This window comes from Nerophis lumbriciformis, linkage group LG13 (assembly GCF_033978685.3).
Source record: "Nerophis lumbriciformis linkage group LG13, RoL_Nlum_v2.1, whole genome shotgun sequence".
NCBI lineage: Eukaryota > Metazoa > Chordata > Actinopteri > Syngnathiformes > Syngnathidae > Nerophis > Nerophis lumbriciformis.
In genome coordinates this window covers 27,929,868-27,951,042 of record NC_084560.2, presented here as the reverse complement: position 1 = coordinate 27,951,042, position 21,175 = coordinate 27,929,868, and the positions used below count along the sequence as shown (strand labels likewise).

Genomic DNA, 21,175 nt, shown 5'->3' with positions numbered 1-21,175 from the left:
GGCAAAAAAAAAAGTTGAAAAAAGTTTGAGAACCACTGGAATATATTAGGAAAATATCCATCCATTTTCTACTGCTTGTCCCTTTCGGGGTCGCTGGAGCCTATCTCAGCTGCATTCGGAAACATCCATCCATCCATCCATTTTCTACCAATTGTACCGTTTGGGGTCACGGGGGGCGCTGGAGCCTATCTCAGCTGCATTCGGGCGGAAGGCGGGGTACACCCTGGACAAGTCGTCACCTCATCACAGGGCCAACACAGATAGACAGACAACATTCACACTCACATTCACACACTAGTGCCAATTTAGTGTTGCCAATCAACCTATCCCCAGGTGCATGTTTTTGGCGATGGGAGGAAGCCGGAGTACCCGGAGGGAACCCACGCATTCGGAAACATGATAGCCGTAATTTGGCAGAGTAACGGACATTTAGCGCAAACAGCTGCTACCGCAAAACCTCAATAATAATTTCCCCTACTCAGAAAAATATGTGAATAAGTCAAAACAAGAATGCCATAGTCGATAATTACCCACATTATGATAATTATTTCAGTCCGTATGGAAATGTTCACGACTCAAGAGCGCATTCTGGAATTTTGCCTTTGCAACCTCATTATACTATTGCCTAAGTTTTATATTCATAAATGTAAGTTTCTCAATACCCAACCTGTTTTTTGTGCCTTTAAAAAAGATTTAGAACACCACATTAAAACACTCTCTACCTCTAACAACCAAAAAGCTGTGAAAACGATTATGCTGTGTTCCAAATTTAAGTTATTTACTGAGATTAAAACAACACCTCCAGGCAACTTCAACCCTTGACTAACACCCTCCCCCTTCCACATCCCACCTCCCCGGATTGTAAATAACCAAATGTAAATAATCAAATGTATTTCTAATGTATATACTTGTTCTTATGCTATTTGAACTCATTATGTTCTCTGCTCGCTGTACATATCCTACCAAGTCAGACCGACACTCTTTCAATGTCCATTTCTCTGATGATGCAATTGTTGATGACTGAAGTGCTGTTATCAACCAAACCCTCCTCATCCCACCCCCCGGATTGTGAATAATGTAAATAATTCAATGTATATACTCTGATGATTAACTTGTGTGATGACTGTATTATGATGATAGTAAATATTTGTACCATGAATTGATTTACGTGGACCCCGACTTAAACAAGTTGAAAAACTTATTCGGGTGTCACCATTTAGAAATTGTACGGAATATGTACTGAACTGTGCAATCTACTAATAAAAGTTTCAATCAATCAATCAATCAATCAGATTGAGTGAGCCTATGGCTTTGCACTTTGTTTATTATATATATATATATATATATATATATATATATATATATATATATATATATATATATATATATATATATATATATATATATATATATATATATATATATATTGCATTCTATTTTAGTTACTTTGAATTTACAAGCTCCTGGCGCTGTTTTGTAGTATTTTTGTACTGTTTTGTACTGTTTTTGTACTTACTTTGATTACTATTTTCAACTGTTTGTAAATGTTGAAATAAATAATAAATAAAGGTTTAGAAAAAAAAAGAAAAAAGAAAAAAAAAGCGCATTCTGTAATTTCCGCAAAAGTTATTCTTCTCTTTCCCAGTCGGCAGACCTAAGCTTAAAGACGCATTAGCACCACCAACTGGACTGGAGTGAGGAAGGGTGGAATATGCGGGTAAATAAGAGGGAACACTTTTTGGGATACATTAATATTCCATCCATCCATCCATTTTCTACCGCTTGTCCCTTTTGGGGTCGCTGGAGCCTATCTCAGCTGTACACGGGCGGAAGGCGGGGTACACCCTGGACAAGTCGCCACCTCATCGCAAATAAATTAATATTTTTAAGGAATTTACAATTGGGATTGTTTATTTATTTTCAGATTATGGTGGTAAATATTTCAATGTTTGTGTTTGTAAAACGTATTATTGTATATTGTATATTGTACAGGCGTTGTACACACAAAACAAATACATTTTCTGAAAAATTTCGGTGGGGGAAATTGTAAAAATGTTGTCGTAAGACTGGAGACGGATGCTAAAAGTTAAATTTAAGAGGTGATTAAGAAAATGCGGTGGTCACAAATATCTAACAGTGAGGTGAGAGCTTTGTAAACACTGCACATCCTGGAATATACCATCTTTGAAACAGGGGTGTCTGACGTATGTATTATTCCTTATTTCATATTTTATTAATATAAAATGGTCAAAAATATACTCTATGGGTGATATATTTTAATAATATATTGTGATTTTATCCACTTTTTGAGTTCATCTTAGACAAAGAAAGATATACTAGCGAAAAGATCCACACCGACCCCCATTTGAATCCGCAAATGAACTAGTCTCTCTTCGTCCATCCACGGTGGATCAGCTGAGTTGGACGATACCGCCCCATCATGACTGTCATGATCGCGGCACTTTGTTTTGATGCGCTCATCTTGTAAAATAGAAGAAACATGTGCTGTCCGTCTCTTTTTAAACCACAGTGACGTGAAGGATGTACAGATATTTACGCCACCCTGTTCTTCGAAATGATTGAGCGGCGTGTGTCTCTGCGCTTGTTTTCCCTTTGGTGAGTCATTTTTATTGATGCACCTGATACTAGCTAGCTTAGCTCGCTGCTATCGCGTTTCACGTCCACATGACGTACAATATCTGTTATTCGTATCAATACACAATGGCAACGATTCAAATACGCACACATGTCCTAATTTACATAGTATTTTATCCCTGTAGTTACATAACAGACTCTACTACTAATGCAGCTATTGCACCAAAAGCTGTCTCATAATGCTGTGGACCAGTGTGGTGTTGTGCAAAGTGTCAAGTCACGTGACAAAGGGCCACCGTGGGTGTCCACGCACAGAACACGTAGACACCCTTCTGCTTTATTGCTGAGACAGCCTGCAGATATGCATGCATTAGCAAACATGATGCACGCATCAACAGTGATGCTATTGTGTATTAAACACATTATTTTGTTGTTTTTCTGGGGTTTGGTTTAATATGCTGAGATAATATTTACGGTACACACTTGACCCCAAAGACAAAAAAACCTCCCCAGACATTAGTAGAATAGGTTGACTAGGGCAATGTTTTTCAACCACTGTGCCGTGGGAGATTATGTAATTTCACCTAATTGGGTTAAAAATATATTTTGCAAACCAGTAATTATAATCCGCAAATGTGCCGTTGTTGAGTGTCTGTGCTGTCTAGAGCTCGGCAGAGTAACCGTGTAATACTCTTCCGTATCAGTAGGTGGCAACAGGTAGCTAATTGCTTTATAGATGTCGGGAACATGGTTTGTCGTGATCACAATATGCGGGAGGCAGCGTGTAGGTTAGAAGGTATCTAACACTTAAACCAAAAATAAACAAAAGGCGAGTGCCGCCAAGAAAAGGCACTAAAGCTTAGGGATGGCTATGCAAAACAAAACTAAAACTGAACTCGCTGCAAAGTAAACAAAAACAGAATGCTGGACGACAGCAAAGACTTACAGCGTGTGGAGCAGACGGCGTCCACAAAGTACGACGTGACATGACATGACAATCAACGATGTCCCCACAAAGAAGGATAGGCGTCCGCACAACTTAAATAGTCTTGATTGCGAAAACAAAGCAGGTGCGGGGTATAGCGTTCAAGGAAGACATTAAACTGCTTCAGGAAAATACCAACAAAAGAGGAAAAGCCACCAAAATAGGAGCACAAGACAAGAACTAAAACACTACACGCGGGAAAACACTCAAAATAAGTCACGCCGTGATGTGACAGGTCGTGACAGTACACCTACTTTGAGACAAGAGCTATAGTGATGCATGGTTGGTTATGGTTTAAAGTCATATCCAACTATTGCAAGAACAACTTTTTATTGTCAATATCGGCTACTGAGTTTCATTTTTTTATGTTTTATGCTGGTGGGGTGCCTCAGAAAAGGTTGAAAAACACTGGACTAGGGTCTCCTTCATGAATAATAATAATTATAATAATAATGGATTAGATACCGTTTCCTTATAGGTGGCTGGTGACATTTACTCAACTGCAGAGAGTGGCTTGCAATTATTGGTAATTGAATTGGGCGGGTGCTCTTAGATTAGCATCTGTGATGACAGTATTCTCATATTAATATGATTATGCTTACTCCCACGTTTGACCCTAATGCTTACCTAAAACTGCTGTATGAATGTCAAATGTTCACATTTTTAATACTTTAAATCGGTGGTGTCAAACTCCTTTTCATTCAGGTCCACATCGCAGTTATGGATGCCCTCAGACGGCCGGTTGTAACCGTGAATAATTTATGAATATAAATGTGTAGAGATTAATCTCATGATATTATTATATCATTTTCTATGCATTTAAGTATTTATTTTTACATATACTGTAAACAAAACAATTTTCGATTTTGCCGTAAAAAAAACTGGCAGCTTAATCGCCACAATTTAACCTTAAAATCTATGTTGTTGTTTTTTACAGCACATTACTGTATATATTAAAAACAATATTATACTTTTTTCCCAAAATATATTTTATTGAATTTTACAGTTAAAATCACATTTGACAATCATACTTTGCTCACTCGGACCCTTCATACATGCACAAATCCACTCATCCACACTCACATGCACACCTGAGGAAAGAGGTGCACTTGGGTTTTAACAACTCAAGGTTTACAGTATAGACCTTATCAGAAAAAGTACCCAGATATTGTATATATCCAGCCATCCTGCACTGGCTAAGGATCAGCAGACAATCCAGACCATAGCAAGATGGATGAATATATTTTATCTAATATTATTGTTAGGATTTGATCACGGTGATCCCAGGATGCAGAGACGAGAGGCAATGTTGAATAATAAAAGGGGAATATTTAATAAGTCCAACAATTACAACAAAAGGCGATGGGGCAAAAAAGCACACCATGAATAATCAACAAAAACAGGTTCCACAGTGGTCGGCAGGGAGGTAGGCCAGGGCGCACTGAACACAGCAATAAGTCCAACACAAAAATCCTCTTTACCTCAGGGGTGGCTAGGAAGCAAGCACAAAGAGGTGAGGGATTACAGGAATAAGGAGTGGCAACATACCGGGACTGATGAAACGAAGCAGGCACATGCACGTGGGAGGTGCAGGAGACAATAACCGGCGAGGCCAAGCTGACTGTGACGTGCCTATATACCGGAGTGCTAATTGTGAGCAGGTGTGCATCAAGGTCCGCCCCTCGCCGAGGACAAATCACTAGAAGCACAGGTGTAGACAAGAGGAGAAAGCAGGAAAAACACTAAAAACACAACAATTATGATATAATATTAGATAAAATCAACGTTAACAATATATGCAATTGCATATTGCATTTAATACCTGTATTTTTTAAGTCAAAATAGCAAGAACAATTACATTTTGTAAGAAAAGATGAAATACTTTTATGGTCACATATTATTTCAAGGCTTTCGTGGGCCACTTTAAATGACATGGCGGGTCAGATTTGGCCCCTGGGCCTTTAGTTTGACAGCTGTGCTTTAAATAAATCAATATTTTAAATGTAATTGAGGCAGAAATATGCATATAAAGTAATAATTAAGTTTAGGTTTTATTACTTTCTTTTATTGTTTTATTTTAGACACAGCAAACTTAAAAATACTCTCCACCTACACAGTTCAAATAGAAAAAAAGAATATCCCAAGTACAAAATCATCATTAAAAAAACAAAAAACATTAGTCATATTTAAAAAAAAAAAAAAAAAGTAACATATTGTGTGTCCAAAAAGGAGCAAGAACAAGCAAAGCGTATAAATCAGATTTTTGAACAACAATACAATAACACGTAATTGCCTGTTGTCTGAAATATTCAGTATATTATTACAAGATCCATTTTCTCTTATATGTTTTTATTTAAGATTTTTTTTTAAATGTTCCCCATAAATTACAGATGTATTTTTTCCTTATTATTATTACTATTGTTATTAAGCTCTGATGTGGGTCAATGATTGGCAGCAATATGCATTTTTTTTGCATAATATTTTTCCACTGTTCTACTAAAACAGAACCTGGAACAAAATATTACATATCAATGAGTAGTTATATTTAGGGATTTAGGGATTTTAACATTCCAAAAGGCAGTATATTTACATAAAGTCACAGTTTTTTCAGTTTTTCTGTCAAACAAACTAATTTGAAAAAAAGAAACAACCCAAACACACTACAGTCCGTCGCCACATCGTGCTTCAAATATTGCAGTTTTACCATAATCGCGGATATATAAAAAGGATATATCTTTAAAAAAAAAAATATTTTCATTTTAGTAGTAAGCCACGCTGCAGAAAACATTTTGCTGCATGCTTTGCATGGGAAACAGTCGTGCCGTTCGGTGCACACATTGAAAATCAGTGGTCCAAATTGACATCTTAAACATAAAGGAATGCATTAGTTTATGTATGTTAAGATACATGTGGAATAAAGAATGACATTTTATATTGTTTTCAAACTGACACTATTTTGTGTACCTTTTCTTTTTTAGGCAAATTTAAGGAACAGATAATAAAGGAACAATTCTGGCAAATTTCACCAAATTCATTCAACACAGCCTAAATTAAAATAAAAATGGTAAACACAAACATTATACTAATTAAATTAGCCTAAAGAACGTTGCCAAGATATCGTTGCTTGATTTAGCAAACTCCATGAAATATTCCCATCAGTGAACAACAATTTCTCCATGTCTTTCGAGGGAGAAATGAAGCTTGTCCTCCTAAGCCTTAACCTCAGAATCCAGATGTCCATCGTCCCTTTTTCTCTCTAATCTTGCAGCCACCATTTAACTGCACTCTCTCGCTCTCTCTCACGTGCATCGCCTAATTCTATTTACCAAAAACAAGCCCCAGAGGCACGTGAACAGGAGAAGTTGAGTTTGATCCACGCCTCTTCACTAAAAACTTTCTTGTGTGTGTGTTTGCTGTTTTGCAGACCGATTTGTGAGAACATGCTCCCCTGCGACTGACTCGCGTCATGGATCCCGAGGAGATAGAACTGCAGAACGACTACCGATATCGTAACTATGCCTCAGTCATAGAGAAGGCGCTGCGAAACTTTGAATCTTCGAGCGAATGGGCGGACCTCATCTCCTCTTTGGGCAAGCTAAACAAGGTACTAGGTGACGCATGGAAGACATTGATCAATAGGATCAATAGGACATAGTATAATCTGTTCCTGGGTCAAATTGTCAAACTTCACAAAACCTGTTAACTGAACAGGCAATTTTTAAACAGCCTTTAACATTCCTAAACGTCCCCCTGAGTATGCAAACGTGACTTTTTTAAATTTTTCATTTCATTTCATTTTCATTTATTTATTTATTTCAGGCAATGACATAAAAAGTACAAAGTTGACAACACATAATAATATAAATTAATATAGTGCAAAAGGTAATGTATCGTATGTAATTCATGATTGTCCAGTTTTGCCTGAAAGGGAGTGGGAAGAAGATAATTTATTTAATCCCACCCCCAGTTCTCCATTCAGTGATTATTCACATGAGTTTCACTCTTACTTTGTTCAAGGATTATAATACAGATGTAGTATCATAGTGACATTACCACAGGTAACAATAATTATTACACTGTAACAATAATTTGTATCAACAATGTAGGAATAATGAAAATAGCAATAATGGTAATAGACAACATAGCAATAATGGTAATAGACAACATAGCAATAATGGTAAGGACACATTGAGCACATGTTAACACTTTGAGACAGAGTATAGCAGCAGGTCAATTTAAAGACCCTCATCTTTGGCGACATCACTCTCTGCCTCCTCCTCTTTCTGCGCCAATCTAACAGTAGTATGTGTCTCCAGAGCCTGTTTCTTCAGTAACAATTATGAGAAAAATGTTATGAAGTCATGAAGTTGTATAAACTTCCTTCCTCGTGGGCATGATACCACATGAGAAACATTTATCACAATTACAGTGGGTATGGAAAGTATTCAGACCCCTTTTACATTTTTCACTCTTGGTTTCATTGCAGCCATTTACTAAAATAAAAAAAAGTTCCTTTTATTTCTCGTTAATGTACACTCAGCATCCCATCTTGACAGAAAACCCACCAGAAATGTGGACATTTTTACAAATGTATTAAAAAAGAATGACTGAAATGTCCCTGAGGCCAGTACATCACCACCGGGAATATGCTTTCCCAGGCCTGCTTGGGTCAGGCTTAATCGCCTTTGTACTGGCGTCGGCCTCTTCCGCTCAACTATGTTCAAATGAGGTATGGCTTTATCTGCGGCATGTGCGTGTGGTGCTGAGGAGCAGACTGCAGACCACATCATAACATCCTGTCCCATATATACCGCCATCCTAACGGGAATCGTGGTCTGGCAGCTGTGGACGAGAGCTTGGTCAGTTGGCTGTTGAACACTTGCCCAGCTGTAGAGTGCTTACACCTCTAATAAATATCAACATCATTATGCAAACGAAGAAGAAGAAGACTGAAATATCACATGGTCATAAGTATTCGGATCCTTTGCTCAGTATGTTTTGTATTTTGAGCTAGTACAGCCATGGGTCTTCTTGGGAATGATGCAACAACTTTTCTACACCTGGATTTGGGGATCCTCTCCATTTCTGTCAGGTTGGATGGTACTCAATGGTGGACAGACATTTTTATGTCTCTCCAGAGTTGCTCAATTAGGTTTAGGTCAGGGCTCTGGCTGTGCCAGTCAAGAATGGTCACAGAGTTGTTCCGAAGCCACTTAGGGTCATTGTCTTGTTGGAAGGTGAACTTTCGGCCCAGTCTGAGGTCCTGAGCACTGTGGAAGAGGTTTTCTTCTAGGTTATCGCTGTACTTGGACGTGTTCATCTTTCCTTGAATTGCAGCCAGTCACACCTAGGGATGATGTTCGTTAAGAAATTATTGAGTTCGAGCCCATTATCGAATCCTCTTATCGAACCGATTCCTTATCGAATCTCTTACTGAATCCAGAGTCATACCAAAGACTATAAAAATGGGACCCATTACCTCCCTGCTTGGCGCTCATCATCAAGGGTTGGAATTGGGGGTTAAATTACCAAAAATGATTCCCGGGCGCGGCCACCGCTGCTGCTCACCGCTCCCCTCACCTCCCAGGGGGTGAACAAGGGATGGGTCAAATGCGGAGGACAAATTTCGCCACACCTAGTGTGTGTGTGACAATCATTGGTACTTTAACTTTATGTTTTAAGATAGCGTATGTTTTAAATTAGCGTATGTTTAACCATGCCTGCGCCCAAAAATACGCTGTGCCTTATTATGCGTTAAATACAGAAATAGCACCCGTAACTGACACGCCGCCTTTTAATACGGTGCGCCCTATGGGACGGTATAGCTCGGTTGGTAGAGCGGCTGTGCCAGCAACTTGAGGGTTGCAGGTTTGATCCCCGCTTCCGCCATCCTAGTCGCTGCCGTTGTGTCCTTGGGCAAGACACTTTACCCTCCTGCTCCCAGTGCCACCCACACTGGTTTAAATGTAACTTAGATATTGGGTTTCACAATGTAAAGCGCTTTGAGTCACTTGAGAAAAAGCGCTATATAAATGTAATTCACTTCACTCCACACTATAGTCACGAAAATACGGTATAGTGGCTTCGATAACGGGAACCGGTTCTCAAAAAGGGATTCGAATCCATGGAATCGGTTCTTTTCTTATTGAACAATCGGGAGAACCGGTTTCGAACATCATCCCTAGTCACACCCCCATAGCATGATGCCACAACCACCTTGTTTCACTGTTGGGATTGTATTAAGCAGGTGATGAGCATTGCCTGCTTTTCTCCACACTAGGGTTGTACGGCATACCGGTATTAGTATATGTGACAGTCCTAGGCTGTCGGGTGGGTTTCCGGGACCATTTAGGAAGGACATAGCTGCGGGCAGGTTTAGACTTCTTTATTTCTCAATAATAAAAGTCTATTTTGTGCTTTTCAGCACTTCCACCTGTTTCTCGCTCCGCCGCCTGCTTTTCAGCCGCGTACGTCTTCGCCTCCCTCTGGCTCTCCTGCGCGCTCGCTCCGCATCCGCTTCTCTCCGTGTCTGTCTCTGGTTCTCTCTCTTCTCCCAGTCTCTCTCCGTTTCCTTCTCTTCGTCATTCTCGGCTGTTGTCCTTTTAGACACTGCGAGGGGATTAGCTGATTGTGACCAGGTGCGCGATCCCCGCACCTGGTCACAATTGCGGCGTCGCTCTCGGCGCGCACCGTCTCGCCGCTTGCTCGTCGTCCCCGCCTCCTCGCCGACATCTTGGAGCGGGCTCTGGTGTGCCCTGCCTCCCTGTTGGAATGCCGGCCACGCCTCCTCGCCGCCATCTTGGAGCGGACTCCGGCGGAGCACGCCTCGCTGTCGGTCCACCGGCCCCGCCTCCCCACAGTATAGTACCGCGATACTAATGAATCATATTTGGTACTATACCGCCTCTGACGTTGTGTCATTGCTGGTTTACAAGCAGACTAGCATGTTCTGTTGTGCACAATCACGGAGTTTTTCCAAGCAGACACAGTGTGTAGACAGAAAAGGGAGAACAAACGCATTTTGGCTTAAAAACTAACAATAAAGGTGAAGTTCTAACACTGAAACTGCCACCGGAAGAGGTGCTTTAAGACATGGCTAGCTAGCTAGCGGCTAAAGTCCAGCCCCAGTCGGCAGTGTTTTAGCTACTTCTAAATCACTAATCCTCGCCTCCATGGCGACAAATAAAGTACGTTTCTTACAAGTATCATCCCTGTAGGATGAGGAATAGCTAAACATATTTCACTACACACCGTAGCTCACCGGTGTGAAAATGTAAACAAACGCCATGGGTGGATCTGCACCTAACATCCATCCACTGTAATGATACCAAGTACAGTAGCGTATCTAGTTAATACTACTATGATTACGTCAATATTTTTTGGCATCTCAACATCTTCTTTCGTTTTTAAAAAAATGTATATTATGTTTATAAACTCAGGAAATATGTCCCTGGACACATGAGGACTTTGAATCTGACCAATGTATGATCCTATAACGACTTGGTATCGGATTGATACCCAAATTTGTGGTATCATCCAAAACTAATGTAAAGTATCAAACAACAGAAGAATAATTGATTATTACATTATAAAATAAGTGTAGATAGAAAATGTTAAAAGAGAAAGTAAGCAGATATTAACAGTAAATGAACAAGTAAATTAATAATTCATTTTCTACTACTTGTCCTTAATAATTTTGACAAAATAATACAATGGAAAATGACACAATATGTTACTGCATACGTCAGCAGACTAATTAGGAGTCTTTGTTTGCTTACTTACTACTAAAAGACAAGTTGTCTTGTATGTTCACTATTTTATTTAAGGACAAACATGCAATAAGAAACATATGTTTAATGTACCGTAAGATTTTTTGTTAAAATAAAGCCAATAATGCAATTTTTTGTGGTCACCTATATTTAGGAAAGTACTGAAAAGTACCAAAAAGTATCGAAATAATTTTAGTAACGGTACCAGTACCAAAATATTGGTATAGGGACAACACTAATAGAGACACCCCAATTTAGCATGCTATTTTTTTCAGCTCCTTTTCTAGGCATACACCTCAGATACATATGTTTTGATACTTAACGCGCACTAACTTGTTAGTATGCTGTTTTTTTAGCTTATTTTGCAGGTTTGAACCTTTGAGTCTTATATTTTGCTACTTGATGCTATGTAAATAGCGTGGCACCTGTTAACATTTAGGTTCAGCTTGATCTTTTCAGCACTTTCATGCGATTTTTCCCAAAATTGCATGTTTGATTATACAATAATGCGTGTGCTTGTGCCAAGTCCAGGCCTATCCCTACCAAGAGTGCTTGAATGTACTGCACTTTAGGTATAAAAGCACACACATTGTATTAATTATTTAATGATTAATTTCTTTCTCCCTTGCTGTTAGGCCCTGCAGAGTAACCTGCGCTACTCCCTCTTGCCTAAGAGGCTGATTATCGGCAAACGTCTGGCCCAGTGCCTGCACCCGGCCTTACCCAGCGGCGTACACCTCAAGGCTCTAGAGACCTACGAGGTCATCTTCAAAATCATCGGAACGAAATGGCTTGCCAAGGATTTGTTCATTTACAGGTAAAGGAAAAAGCTAAAAGGTTTAAAATGGAGAGAAACACATTTTTTATTACATCGTGCATACTGTATGTTTGTGTGTTTTTAGCTCTGGCTTGTTCCCGCTGTTAGGCCACGCGGCCATAGCAGTGAAACCTGTCCTGCTCACACTGTATGAGCGTTACTATCTTCCATTGCAAAGGGCTTTGCTGCCCAGTCTTCAGGCCCTTATAACAGGACTACTACCGGGCCTGGAGGAGGGACTGGAGGTCAATGACAGGTATACTGGACTTTATAGTCTGTTAGCCATATCTACACTACAATGCAGCCGAAAAGTATTCCTAGCGCTTCACTTTTTCCACATTTTCTTATGTTGCAGCCTTATTCCAAAATGGAATGCATCCGTTTTGTCCTCAAAATTCTACACACAATACCCCATAATGTCAATGTGAATTTAAATTGTTTTAATATGCAAATGTATTAAAACTGAAACACTGAAATATCACATGTACATAGTGACACATACATACTATTCACAGCCTTTGCACAAAAGTTTGTTCATGCACCTTTGGCAGAAATTACTGCCTCAAGTCTTTTTGAATACAATGCCACAAGTTTGGCACAACTATCTTTGGGCAGTTTCGCCCATTCCTCTTTGCAGCACCTCTCAAGCACCACCAGATTGGATGGGAAGTGTTGGTTTTCATCCAGGATGTCTCTGTACATTGCTGCATTCATCTTAGTCTATTCAGGGGGGTGACCAAGAACACGATGGTCACTCTGTCAGCACTACAGCATTCCTTTAAGGAAAGAGAATAACCTTCCAAAAAGACACCCATCTCTGCAGAAATCCACCCATCAGGCCTGTATGTTATAGTGGCCAGGCGGAAGCCATTTTTTAGTAAGAAGTTTGCAAAATGCACCTCAGACCGTGAGAAACAAAATCTGATGAGACAAAAATGTAACTCTTTGGCGTGGTTGCCAGGCGTCATGTTTGGAGGAAACCAGGCACCGCTCATCACCAGGCCAATACCATCCCCAGTGAAGCAATGTGGTGGCAGCATCATACTGTGGGGATGTTTTTCAGCAGAAGAAACTGGGAGACTACGGTAGTCAGGATGGAAGGAAAGATGAATGCCGCAATGTACAGAAACATCCTGGATGAAAACTAACGCTTCCCATCCAACCTGATGGAGCTTGAGAAGTTGAGAAACTGCCCAAAGATAGGTGTGCCAAGCTTGTGGCATTGTATTAAAAAATACTTGAGGCTGTAATTGCTGCCAAAAGTTCATCAACAAGGTATTGAGCAAATGCTGTGAATACTTATGTACATGTTATTTTTGAGTTTTTTTTATTTTTAATAAATCTGCAAAATTCAAATAAAAAAAATTCACATTGTCATTATGGGGTACGTCTGTAAAATTGTGAGGACAAAAATTTATTTATTCCATTTTGGAATAACGCTGTATCATAAAATGTTGAAAAAGTGAAAATCTGTGAATAATGTCCTTATGCGCCATATCTCATCTTCAGCAACCCTGTTTTATCATACTTTATCTTCTCAAGGGACAATAATAAAGAAATGAAACTTGGATATACTTTAGAGTAGTGAGTGTATAGCACAATAGATTTACTGTACGTGAATCAGGCCTGTGTAACATTTGGAATTTAAATTAATTTGAAAAAATTGAATTGAATTGGCTTCACCTGACTGAATGTTGAATTTCAGTGATGAGAAGTGGAATTAAATCAATTGCAATTCAGAGAAATCCCTTTAAACCGAGTAGCAGGTATAATTTGTAACGTTAAACAAAGGTTTTGGCCTAAACAATGTAATCCCTCATTTATCGCTAATAATTGGTTCCAAGAATGATGATGGTAAATTGATTTCTACAAAGTAGGAATTATTCAATATAAATCTTAATATTTTTATAGCGAGATCAGACCTTCTAAATATCGTATTTAATATTATGAGCACCCTCTTGACATGAAAAATATCAAAATAGCCCTCTTTACACTTGTTTAATGCATTATAGGACTGTTGCCTCAGGCCGAGCCATGGTACTGAACAGCATGCTCTGATTGGTTTGGTCTCATCTTGTGGTCAATACTACAATACTATTATTGTTTTTATTTCATTACGCCATTTTATGCTTGACAATGCTGAATTTAGCCCAGGGGTGTCCTAAGTGTGGCCCGGGATCCATTTTCGCTCCGCAGCTACGGACAGCAGCACATTCAAAAATACAATTACTAACAAAAAAAAACGCATAAACATTTAAATAAAAGAGAAAACAGGTATAATGTAACAGGAAAAAGTTGAAATATTGTCATTGATAACACAAAGCTGACATGCAGGTTCTTTTTCTTTGAAAAATCTATATAACACACTGGTTTTGAAAGTGAAAAATATCAAAATGGCTACCGAATATTCAGATTTTTCTATCTGCTACTCCCAGTGAAACAGGTTTGGACACCCCTGATAGTCCAAAAACATGTGGGATTTGTTTCAAAACAAAACAAAATGTTCTCCCCCAAAATATCTGTGTTAGAGTGAAGCCGCAAACTTTGAAGCGTGATGTGGCGAGGGACGGCTGTACTAAAAATATTTCACAAACACTATATTTAAACACAAATTCCCTTTATTTTAGATGATTGTATAAAGTAAAGCGTTCAGGAAAATACATTATTTTTCCACCATTTTGCTTAGTTTGAAAATAACATTACCGGTATTCATGACTTTTAGTTATATACCGACAAATTGGCTAACAAGCTGACACTCAGCATATATATAGTGCATGTCATTGCCCAATTTACAGAGCTGCCCCATCCACAACAACTTCCTGCTGGGTTACTACAGTTTTATGACTTTGAGGCATAAATATATTACAAAAAAACAACTTATATTATATTCAAAGTATTTGAATAGCAAAAATATAAATAAATAAAAATCGGCACATTAATTATTAGCGTGAAAAGAAAGCATATTTAATTACGGCAAAGTAACCATTAAAATGTCACTTATAGTCAAAGGTAATATAAAAAGGGCAGCTTCAAATTTGAATAATGACAATTTTAATGAATTGTATTTTTTAACCTGTGGTGATTGCTTATTTGACGTTATGAATAGATAATTTCGTTAACCAAACGGATCGGGCTGTGACAGTAGCGCTAAGTAACAAGATCCTTGACTTGTATTTTTTTTACTAACAAAATTGGTTAGCATATTAACTGTTAGCATGCTGGTATGTAGCATGCAAATGAGAGTGTTAAATATCCTGAATATGTTGGACATTTTGACTTTGATACTGTTTGAATCGGTTGAGAAATGGGTGAGTACGGTACATGATTCTGGAATACAGTGAAATTATTAATTTAAATTTTATGGAATTTCAGTTTTACTTCCTTGCATTTGAATTGGAATTTTAATGTTTGCAACCTTAATTTAAATTCATGGAATTAAAGGGGAATTTGGGAAACTAATTTTTCATTTTAATTCAGAATTTTGCACAGTTTTTATACACATTAAAGGACTCAACAAACAACACGACCATATTCGTCTAAATAACTGGCAACTAGGGATGTAACGATAAACAGTACTAATGATAACCTCGGTAAAACTTCTGTTGGTTACTATTACTGTTTTAATTAAATTATCGGATAAAAACTGATTGATAACAGCACTTTGAAATCTCACGGACCGACTCGCTCTAGCTGATTAGCTAGCTGGAATGCTAACATGAAAACAAGACACATTTAATCTCAAGGCATTCAATTGATCGCAATTATTTGGTTTGTTTTAGAAGCTGTTTCGCCTCCCATCCAAGTAGGATTCATCAGTTCATGCTCATAGACTTAGATTGGTCCGGCTGGTGCCCAAACCCCAAATATTTATCCTCCAATACCAAGAGGGTGCGCCTGGGCAAGGATGGTTTCGCCCTATCGTAGTGAGAAAAACAACTGTTGAGATGCAAACAAGCAATCCTACTGTCAATACCAACGACAGTCGTTGAAGTGTGATTTCCCCTGGTTAGCATTGAGGTATTGATTGGCAGAACAATCCTTGTGGATCGACCACAAGGATTGCGAATGATAGGCAAAATTCCAAAAAAGTGTAGTTCCCCTTTAAGAAATGACATACCACAATCTAAACTTGTATAAACCCATTACTGTCTGAGCAATTAAGATATTAAATTTTGCACAGATAGCACAGAGTGATCGATCTGTACTTGGAGGAATGTAACACAATAGCTGTGTCTCAATTCTGCGGCTGCATTCTTCTAAGAACTGAGCTCATGGCGAGAGTCCTCCAGCAGTTTTTTTTTCGTGTTCTCTTGGTTATTTTGGAGGAAGCAGCTAAGAGCTAGATTTATCATAGGAGATGGTTGTCATTAATATGTGTCACGTGTTGACAAGCATTTTAAAGCTGTTATTCCTGACTTAGTTAATGGTGGATTTATTTTTATGCCTGAGAATGGTTGTTGTAGTGGGTCGTGTACCTTTAAAAACACACTGACAATCCTGATGATGTCCCAGAAAGAGTCCTCACGGTCTATTCAAACAGCAAAAAACACCACACAATCTTATTTAGCAGTTACTTGAATGAATATGTCATTCACAATTGATGTACTTTTCTAATCTTGTCAAATTGCTTGCAGAATCGCCAGTAATTGTAAATTATGAGTGGGATATCAATTGGGAAAGCTTAATATTATTATTACCATATAATTATTTGCAATGAAGGCAGAATAAATCAATCACAACAACTGCAGTTTCAGCGCGTGCGTTTATTTATTTATTTATTATTTATATAGGTTATAAAAATACTTTGTTTTTAAATGATCATCCAAACTTGTAATAATGTGTTTTGTGTCATTTTTTTTGTCTGCTGTCCTTTAAATTGCATTGTCTAAGTCCATGTCCTCTTTGATTGTTCTGTACAGCAAAAATAAACAAACGGAAAAGTCAAACAGAAGATCCCATTAATCATTTACAGAAGTACACATTTTCAAATAACGTGCCTCACAATACAAAGGTCCTGGGTTCGATCCTGGGCTAGGGATCTTTCTGTGTGGAGTTTGCATGTTCTCCCTGTGACTGCGTTGGTGCCTTCCGGGTACCCGGGCTTCCTCTCACCTTCAAAGACATGCACCTGGGGATAGGTTGATTGGCAACACTAAATTGGCCCTAGTGAATGAATGTGAGTGTGATTGTTGTCTGTCTATCTGTGTTGGCCCTGCGATCAGGTGGCGACTTGTTCAGGATGTACCCCGCCTTCCGCTCGTTTGCAACTGGGATAGACTCCAGCACCCCCCGCGACCCCGTAAGGGACAAGCGGTAGAAAATGGATGGATGGATGCAAATGTTCACAAAAAACAGCAATAACTAATATCGGTACATTGATACACACATTCACTATTCCAGCCACACATTAATACGAAATAAATAAGTTGACCTTTTGCATTCTAAAAAATTTGTAAGGCTTTACTTCCGTTGAATAAAGCCATCTGCAATGGCTGGATATATGGCTCTCTCTCGGAGTAAAGAGAAAAGCAAAGAGCACGTAGGTTGCTCAACATTACGATAGTCAAGGTCTCGTATCACTACTGTCACCCCAGCTTGACATGTTTGCTTTTAGGTGTTTTAAATTAATACATATAGGTATACTTACTTTTTTTTCCTTTTTTAATAAAAACTTTATTAAGACAAACATGTCTACAACAGAAAATAAACCCTTGTGACGTCACAAAACCAGACATTAAGCATGGTGAACACACAATTTTTCTTTATGATTTAAAAAAAAAAAAACTTTTACAAATTCAAATGGAAAAAAATAAACATTTAAACCCTAAAATAAAACATTGTCTTGTAAGAATCCAGAACAATATTACATTTGCATTTTGTGTGTCAATTTATTATATATTTTTTTTAAATAAAATTTGTTTAAAACAGTTTAGTTTGTGTATAAATACATTATGAGCACATTTAACAATACCGCGATAATAATGATATCCGTGACAATTTGGGTCACAGTAACCGAGATCGGAATTTTTCCTATCGTTACATTCCTACTGCCAACAAGTGCGGAACAAGATCGTTGTGTTCTGTCTACAGTCAAGCGATCTGGAGCTGTATGAGAGCTGTCGGCACAGGGTAGCTGTGGTTCATTGAGGGGACAATGATTTACAACATTTACTGTTGCGTTGTGAACTTCCACAAACTCACCTGGACAGGGTACTTACTTGTGTTCTAACTATTTAGACAGTACATAGTAAAGTAATACTGCTATACAAGCTGTGCACTGACTTCTCAATTTACTATGTCCACTCTTCATTTCTGTACTATTGTCCCTTGAGAAAAATGATTGCTGAAAGGTGAGCGGTGTACTAATTTTTGCGAGATTCTGTATAATGTTTTGACATCTTTGTGCAGGACTGATGCCTTGCTGCTTAAGTTGTCTCTGCTGGTGGGTCAGCAGGTCTTCTATGGAGCGCTGTGGGGTTCCGTACTTGTCAGTCCGATAGCACGACTGCCCGCCACTGTCTTTATTGTCACACACTTCGACCGCACCTTACCCTTGCAACAGCAGAAACACATGCTCGGCTACGACCATCGCTTGGTGGTGAGCGCGTTTGCTGGTATTCTGCGACATGAATTCCGCAACGTAGTCGGTTGTTTCAAAGTATAGTCTCTTGTCTGTCTTCAGGTGAGGTCTGTGTGTCTTTCCTTGCAAGACTCAAATGTGCTGGTACAGAGAAACATGCTTGAAATCCTGCTCTTCTTTTTCCCGTTTGCCAAATGCCTGGTAGGTAAACTCAGAACAATAACTTCATTATTATTTTCTGTGGACAACACACCAGCAAACAAACACAACACGTTTTTGCATTGTTTGTGTTCAGGACCCAGCAGAGACCAGTATTGTTATGAGCACAGATGACATGACCAGAGTGGTTTCCGCGGCGTTACTTACTTTGCTCCGCAGAGACATGTCCCTCAACAGGCGTCTCTACGCATGGCTCCTAGGTAACTGATGTGTGATGAGTCACTTTTTTGAAGCTACATCTGTGGTAATGTTTAGTCAATTTCTGGTTTTCCCAGTTTGCTGTAATTTCTGGTTTTTATACATATCATTGCATTTTTTTCAGGCACAGACACAAAAGGGGAAATGGTTGCACCACATCCGACCCTGTCTACTTCATCGGAGGAGCACATGTTGTATTACTTTAACAAATACTCTTGCGGTTTTATTGTGCAGGTACCTCACTCAAGTGTTGAACAAAAATGTTTGATTTAATTAAAAATTATAGTGCTGTCAAACAATATATTTTAAACATCTGATTACAATAATTCCATTCTTGATTAATTGTGATTAATCACAGTTAATTACTTGCTTGCATGATTTAATTTAACTTTAAAAACGATCCCAATCTTTTGACACAGATGCCATTTTATTGTCAGAATGTCAAACGCAGTGCTGCAAAAAGTGGGTATGCAATTCTAGAAGAGGCAATGAGCAGGGAGGTGTTTCGACATGGCATTTTCTGTACTTAACAGCTGTTTGTAAATTGATGAAATTAGGGCTGTCAAAAATAACGGGTTAACTCATGTGAGTAATCAAAAAAATAGTTCATAATTCATGTACAGTACAGGCCAAAAGTTTGGACACACCTCCTCATTCAATACGTTTTCTTTATTTTCATGACTGTTTACATTGTAGATTGTCACTGAAGGCCTCGAAACTATGAATGAACACATGTTGAGTTATGTACTTAACAAAAAAAGGTGAAATAACTGAAAACATGTTTTATATTCTAGTTTCTTCAAAATAGCCACCCTTTGCTTTGATTACTGCTTTGCACACTCTTGGCATTCTCTCGATGAGCTTTAAGCACACCTGTGAAGTGAAAACCATTTCAGGTGACTACCACTTGAAGCTCATCGAGAGAATGCCAAGAGTGTGCGAAAAAGCAATCACAGCAAAGTGTGGCCATTTTGAAGAAACTCGAATATAAAACATGTTTTCAGTTATTTCACCTTTTTTTGTTAGGTACATAACTCCACATGTGTTCATTCATAGTTTTGATGCCTTCAGTGACAATCTACAATGTAAATAGTCATGAAAATAAAGAAAACGCATTGAATGAGAAGGTGTGTCCAAACTTTTGGCCTGTACTGTATATATGCAGATTAATCACGCAATTTATTTTGACCGTACATGCTCCTTCACCTTAATTGCGGATGGTTATCTGAAAGGCAGCACAAGTTGCTATATGGTCAGTGATCAGGTCAATACATACGTCAGTGCAAACCACGAGGAGACTGGTGGGCTCACTTGCAAATTTTGCTTCAAAATAAACCCTTACGGGACTTGAGACAAAATTGTGGGCAAGTTTTTAACAAATAAAAAAACATGCGTTCAAGTAAAAATAATAAAATAATATTTCTCTATAACATTCTCACAATAAAATTGCATTTGTGTCTTTTGTGTGTGTGTTTTAAGGTTAATTTTAATTATGTAAGCAGATAATAACCTGTGATTAATCATGATTAATTACAATTTAAAAGTATGATTAATCACAATTCAAAAGTGTGATAGATCATTATTAATTACAACTCAAATGTGTGATTAATTACAATTTTAAAGTGTGATTAATCATGATCAATCACAATTCAAAAGTGTGATTAATCACAAGTCAAAGTATGAATAATTATGATTAATCACAAATGTGATTAATCATGAGTAATGTCAGACCAAAAGTGTGTTAATCTGATTAAAAGGTTAATCATTCGAAAGCACTAGATAAAATAAATAATAGAGTCACATCAGTGATTAGGTGTCGCTGCTTCCTTGTCTTGCCCCTTTCTCTCTCACACGCACACCCACACACAAACATACACACATGTTATGCCTCCGCTCATCCGGTGAACAAAAAAAACGCTTTTCAAAGAGGCAGTTTGATCAATTTTGTCAATGTATCAAGAGGATGCTTGTAAATATTCAGGTTAGCGAAAGCTATTACACTGTAAAACCCA

The 21,175-nt window shown here is 38.3% G+C and overlaps 1 protein-coding gene across 1 annotated transcript in view; it reads left to right on the top strand.

Moving 5' to 3' along the window:
- The first annotated feature begins 2,434 nt into the window (after positions 1-2,434).
- The window catches only part of dop1b (DOP1 leucine zipper like protein B), a 60,731-nt gene continuing 41,990 nt past the window's right edge, over positions 2,435-21,175 (top strand). The window contains exons 1-8 of the mRNA XM_061971388.2: positions 2,435-2,616; positions 7,005-7,184; positions 11,985-12,166; positions 12,252-12,422; positions 18,575-18,764; positions 18,849-18,947; positions 19,042-19,165; positions 19,288-19,397. Coding sequence (XP_061827372.2) covers positions 7,047-7,184; positions 11,985-12,166; positions 12,252-12,422; positions 18,575-18,764; positions 18,849-18,947; positions 19,042-19,165; positions 19,288-19,397 — 1,014 coding nt within the window. The 5' untranslated portion in view covers positions 2,435-2,616; positions 7,005-7,046. The remainder of the gene's footprint in view (positions 2,617-7,004; positions 7,185-11,984; positions 12,167-12,251; positions 12,423-18,574; positions 18,765-18,848; positions 18,948-19,041; positions 19,166-19,287; positions 19,398-21,175) is intronic.